Genomic DNA, 6569 nt, shown 5'->3' with positions numbered 1-6569 from the left:
ACTAGCTACATGATTGAACCCATGAAGTCAAGGATTTTTATATGCATATATGTTCACAATACAAGACTTCTACGCAGCAAAGAATACCTTTTTCATATAATTTCTAGTATAAAATATTCCCAGCTAGTGCTGTCCAGTTTAATGAGTTAGCATAAATATATTCCTTGTCTTATCACAAAGAAAAATAATAATACTAAAAATAATAATTACCTTGACGTGTAAATGTTTCCAAACCATGCTCTTCCAAAAACACTTTTTTTTTTTTTCTTCTTCTTTTTTTTTTTTTTTTTTTTTAAATAAGGAACAAAAAGTCAAAAATTAACTTTCCATATTTTGCGGTCCCTCTTTATGTTCCCTTTGGTAAGAAAAAACTGAAAAGAGGTGGATGGAAGATAGGAAGGAAGTAACAAATTTTCTTTATAAATAGAGAGAAGAGAGAAGAGAATGAATCATAAATTGTTATCCCTTCAAATATGGACCGAAGGCACGAAGGAAAAAAATAATATTATTATAAATATTTTTAAATTACAAAACTTTCATTCTAATTAGCACCTTACTTTCATTCTAATTAGCACCTCCTTTTTCCTTTTTTTTTTTTTTTCGTAACAAACAAAATAAAATATTGTCATATTCTCTTCTCGATTTTCAAACCAAATAAACAAAAAAAGAAGAAGGAAGAATACAATCTCTTCCCTAGGATGTTTAATTTATCTCTACCAAATCGAACAGAAAGAAATTTAAGGTCAATTTATAACTCAAAAAAAAAAAAAAAAAAAATTAGAAATCTGTAAAAAAAACAATTATCTGAAAGCAGTCTTTTTTATAATTGAATTTTCATTAAATAGTTTTCAAAAAACTAAACCAAGTAGTCTTTTTCAACAATTTTATTTATTTATTTATCCATTCGAGTTACAAATTAAACAGTTTCTAATATTTTTAATTTTTGGTACCATGTTAATTTTCAATAGAAAATGTTGAGGCCAAAGTTGAATTGGTCAAATGCTGGTTTGGTTGGATTAGTTTGGATGTTAGACTTTTTTATACTCTGTCCCAAATTTGCCTTCTTCAAATGCCACCTTTGTGAGTTGCTGACTGGGGAACAATGAAAGCAACTGGAAACAAATTTCTAGAAACACATTAGTTAAATACAATTCTTACAATGACCATTATGATTTTATTATATTTGTATATAGTTTCAATAATTCTATAGCATAAATAAATACATGGGGTTTAATTCTCTCTCTCTCTCAATGCCCCAATCTTGGAAGCCTACCCATGGAAAGAGTTGGGCTTTGGCCTTGGTGCTTGCCACAATAATGAAGTGTCTTCTTTTTTTAAAAAAAAAATTATTATATATTATGTATATATAATTTAATTCACTCACTTTGTCTTACTTTCCACTTTGAAATAAGGGGAAGTACAATTACAATATATTCTTTGATAATGGTTAAATCTTCGTAACTTGCACATCTAAAATAAGTTAATTAGTATACATATATATATTTTCTTCTCTCCTTTTATTGGTACTTTTTCTCATATACATGAATTACATTATAAATATAGAGCTTAATTATGACCAGAGATATGTTAGCAATAGTCACTTCTATCTGTAGGCGCCTAATTAATTGAAAACCCAATTACCATTCTTCAAGGATTCTTGTGATTAGTACTCGGGTGTAGGCGCCTAATTGATTGAAAACCAATTACCATACTTCAAGGACTCTTGTGATTAGTACTCGGGAGTTGTGATCAATCATCAGGGTGACTGCGGATCAACAGTCTCGACTAACAATTGTCACAAACACTCCTCTTATGATTAAAAATGTCCATATCAACGAGCATGTATTCACTAAAAAACAAAGAGTAAAATATGAGTAATGATATATACAAGTCCAATGGAATGATTTTTCAAATTGATATATTGATTAAATAATTTCCTTTAGATGCATCACATGGACTGCACAAAATGCATTCAAATTTAAAACAATTTGAGAAGTGGACCAATTTAGTCTGCTGAAAATTTATGCACTGCATCCTAGCATGAGGCACAGATTCAATGAAAATGATGGTGGTCCTATTTGTAGAGGTGGTAGATATATATATTTTCTTGATACATCCAATGCCCACGTAATTGGACTAGTTTTAGTTGAACAAGCAATAATACACACTCACACTGATATATATATATATACACACACACACACACACACACACAGCATGCTTATGAGAATTGAATGCCAATTGCCACGTATCTATATATCCAAATTGTAATTGTCTGATGGTATCCAAACCCAAAGCCAAGTAATGTTCAATTGTTCTGTAATTTTCAGAAAGTAGAGAAGTGCAAAGTTTTGCAACTTGTCACTTGCTTTTATTAACGTTTCGTGTCAAAAGACATGCGAAATCGACTTTTAAAAACGTTGTTAGAGTATACGGTGTACAATAAACATACTATCTATGGAATTTTAAAATAGTATAGTGTCAAGTTAGCATATTTTAATAAAATAGATAGATAATATGCATTTTAGATTATATTATTCGGTGTGAAATTCATTTTTTATTGTCTACTTTATTATTATATAATTAATTTAGAAGTTAATTATGTGAGAGAAAAAGACAAAAATAAGGACAATTCATGATTAAATAATTGTGTCAAAATAGATGGATATACTCTATAACATTCTCCAACTGTAGACAATGCAATATAGAACAACTGACGGGGCTCACAATTTTGCTATTCCACTTTTCATCCACACCAACTCTCTCTTTTTCTCTACTTTATACAAATATTTTCTACTTTTGAGTGCACCCCAGATGCTCTTAGAGTTAAAAAAATGTTTTATTTTGTATTGCATCGAAGTGTTTGGTGAACGGTGGTCAAAAGTTCAAATCTTAATTTTATAATTTTAAATATTTTTGCACTGTAATAACGGATACTGTTGCAATAAACAAAACTTATAAAGAACGGACACTCATAGTAACGGATACTGTAGCAATAGATAGTACGACACTACTACGAAGGAGTCATGCTCGTCTCTTATCTGTGTCGGACACTGACACTTGTCGGACATTCCATCGAACACTTCATATATGTGTTCATAAATAAATTTTATAATTTATTATTTTGAACACTTAAGCCAAACATTTTTAACACAAGCCTACTCGATAATCTTAAAAATAATATAAACATATCTTAAAGTGTTCAACTCTTTTTATTTGAAAAAAAATTAGCATTATACACATATGACCACAAATGAAGTATGTAATTAATTTATTTAAAACAAAAACTCTATTATAACACAGTAAAAGAATAACCTTATATATTATATAAAAGTCATTATAATAATGATATAATTTTATTTTTGAATTATTTCAAAGTAACTCTTAATATATAAATTAGAAATGAATTAAAATTTATAATACTAATATTCAGTAGATGTATATATATATATTCTTAATCTACAATTCAGTGGAGGCTAGGCTACGACTGTAAAAGCAGAAACAATGTGGATTATCACGCCCGTGTCAAGATTTTCTTTTCTGAAGTTCTATATATCAAAGTTGCTGCTTGGTCAAAGGCCTTATCAATTGTTCTTATTAGTTTGTATACTTTCTCGATGTAGCACAATAGTATGCTTATTAATCAATGTAATCCAATTAATTTATATCTGATTTTTAGTTTTTTCGTCTTCCAATTTAAGAAGTCAAAGGGTATATAGTAAAAGTTCAAACCATGATAGTACAAAAGCTTATATCCTCGAATTTAAATTAGATATATACCACTTTATATAATTACATATCTGAAATAAAGCAAGAGAGAACAAATGGTGTTTTTAAGTTTCAAATGGTTTTCAAAATATAAATGGTTACTTATTACAGTAATTTAGTACAAGCTTTATGGATTCACTACATAACCTTAGATCTTTGTCTTCCTTTCACACTGCTAAAATATAAACAACTACTCTCTCTCTCTCTCTCTCTCTCTCACACACACACACTCTCTCTCTAAGACCCCACCACGATCTTTTAGTAGATACGTGAGCTTGAGCCGCCCTCTCTCTCTCTCTCTCTCTTCTGGAGATGAATGGCTAAAGAGAACCACTTTTTCTCATCTCCTCTCTTCTCTCACTGAAACCCTAATCATCCAAACCTATATATATATATATATATATATATATATATGTGTGTGTGTGTGTGTAAATAAGCAACAGTCCCCAACATAGATCTCTCTTTTCTGCAACTATTTCAATTTCATCATTTCTGGATTGTTTCTTCTCCTCTTTACGCAGAAATCGCGGATCAGAGCTATAAATTCACGGGTATTTTCTCAAATCTCTTTCACAAACTCTCTCTCTCTCTTCTCTTTTACAGCTTTCTCTTCAACGGGTTTTAATTGTTCAGTAAGCAAATCTCTCTGCAGCTGCTGTGAATCTCTCTCATGATCATATCTCTATCTAGCTTCCCCTGCATTATTCCTTCTTTTTTTCTCTCTCTATAAAGCTGTCTTTCTCTCTCTAAAGTAGACTTATATATGGATTCTGGAAACAGTGGGAGTCTACAGTCCTCCAGTGGTGGTGATGAAGAGTACGATTCACGCGCCGAATCAATCTCATCCTTCTTGAACTCAACCACCCATGTTGGCCTCATACCTAATCCCCCACCACCATCTCAACCACCTCACCACCACCACAGCTCCACCACACCCATGTTTAACCCTCTACAACAAAACTATTTCGAACCCATTCCACGACCACCACCAAATATCTCAAACCCGAGCTCTCTTCTCAATCTGGACATGGTCTGGTTCAAACGCCAGAGATCTGAGATCAACTCCATATTACCCTCATCGTCACTCCAACCCTTTTTTGGCTCTGATCAACAAACACAATCTCTACAACCACCACCACCACCAGCTTCATCATCTGATCAGATTCCGACTCAGACTCACACCCGTAACCCAAAGAAACGACCCAGAGCCTCTAGGCGTGCACCAACCACGGTTCTGACCACGGACACCACCAATTTCCGAACCATGGTTCAGGAGTTCACGGGCATCCCTGCACCGCCCTTCGCATCCTCACTGCCCTTCTCTAGAACCACCACCAGACTTGACCTAGGCCTCTTTGGTACACCTTCCATTATTAGATCCAACCCTATGGACAACCCTTCACAACCACCCTATCTTCTTAGGCCATTTGCTCAAAAAGTAGTACAACCACCACCACCACCACCATTTGGTTCTTTTTCTCATACTTCTTTGGTTGATGCTAATAATAATATTTCTTCTACTACCACTAACAACATGATCACTGCTTCTAATGTTAACTACCAACTACTACCTCCTCAAAGTGATCATCTTCTCAACATGCAAAACGCAATTCATCCATTTCATTCCCTCCTTCAATTCCCAGCTCCTAAATATGCACTTCCCAATTCGACTAATCTCGGCTTGAAAACTACTCTTGGGTCTTTGGGAATTTCACCAAATGATTCACATCTCAAAATGGGTGTTTTGGATGATCATCAATTTGGCTTGAGCCATCATGGGCATGTCAATGGATCATCACAACTTGGTGGTAGTGGTGTCCGAAATCTCGGACCTGCCGAAGGAACTGCAACGAGGAACAATGATAATCCAACGAATTTGAGGTCAGCTGATGGCAATGGGAATTACAATTACTTGAGGAATGCATCGAATGGAAGATTAAATTTCTCGGCTCCTTCGTCCGATTTTCGTGGCGAGAAGGGATCGGAAAATGTTGCTACTAGAGGTGAAGGTATGGTGGAATCATGGATATGTTCGTCAGATTAAGATTTTTCTTTTGATCTGACAAACAAAATGATCATATTGCAGAAAAAAATGAAGACAATGATGGTTTTTTTGATGGAATGTGAAAGAGGTTAATTAGTGTGTTTGCCACCTTAACCATGACTAGATTTCACCATAATTTTCCAATAATGTGTAAATAGTAGTCCTTTTCTGGTTTTCCATATATATATGTTTTTTTGTTTTTATCATACATATAATTTTCAAATAGTACTGATATGCTGTTAGTTTGTTTCATATGATTCCATGTTTTAACTCATGAGCTCACATGGGTTTGACCACTGCTATGAGAATGTGTATGACAAAAGGAACGAAAAGCATAGAATTTATTTTCTTCCTTGTAACTTCTGTTGTATAATTTTAGTTAAAAGGTACAAGATAATAGTTTGAGTTTTGTCTAGTTTTTTCATAATCTCTAGATGTATCTTACCAGTATAAATATTATATTTTATTTTAAATGGTGTAAAAGAATGGTATGACATGTAGGAGTGATTGGTAACTTTGTTGTATAATTTTAGTGATCTGTATCAAGGTGCAAGATAATGGTTTGAGTTTTGTCTAGTTTGTTCCATACTGTTATTTTAAATGGTCTAAAGAATTGTATGACATATAGGAGTGATTGGCAGCGAGATTTGGGGAATCGTACGTTAGGCGCCGCAATTTCACGTTGAATTAAAATACGTATATTTCATCTTTATTTATTTATGTTTAGTGATTCTTATAATATGGAAATGCTATAAAG

General features: G+C 33.0%; 1 protein-coding gene across 2 annotated transcripts; it reads left to right on the top strand.

Annotated features, from left to right (window-relative positions):
• Window positions 1-4053: 4053 nt before the first annotated feature.
• LOC132267213 (formin-like protein 14) lies at window positions 4054-6114 on the top strand. 2 transcript variants are annotated; one of them, XM_059768307.1, is made up of 2 exons: window positions 4054-4319; window positions 4549-6114. In XM_059768307.1, exon 2 carries the CDS (start codon window positions 4706-4708, stop codon window positions 5810-5812), a length of 1107 nt encoding a protein of 368 aa, XP_059624290.1. In that variant the 5' UTR covers window positions 4054-4319; window positions 4549-4705; the 3' UTR covers window positions 5813-6114. The 2 variants fall into 2 exon arrangements, with proteins under 2 accessions (XP_059624290.1, XP_059624289.1); XM_059768306.1 differs by having other exon boundaries at window positions 4054-6114.
• The last annotated feature ends 455 nt before the right edge of the window (window positions 6115-6569 follow it).

Source organism: Cornus florida, unplaced genomic scaffold (genome assembly GCF_030987335.1).
Source record: "Cornus florida cultivar Cherokee Brave unplaced genomic scaffold, ASM3098733v1 CherokeeBrave_3.0.0_Hap2_Chr07, whole genome shotgun sequence".
In the NCBI taxonomy this organism is placed as follows: domain Eukaryota; kingdom Viridiplantae; phylum Streptophyta; class Magnoliopsida; order Cornales; family Cornaceae; genus Cornus; species Cornus florida.
This window is presented reverse-complemented; position numbering and strand designations above follow the sequence as displayed.

What these genes read in the sequence shown, in the direction of transcription:
- LOC132267213 (XM_059768306.1), top strand. Translation starts at nt 4,532, where the DNA reads ATGGATTCTGGAAACAGTGGGAGTCTACAGTCCTCCAGTGGTGGTGAT.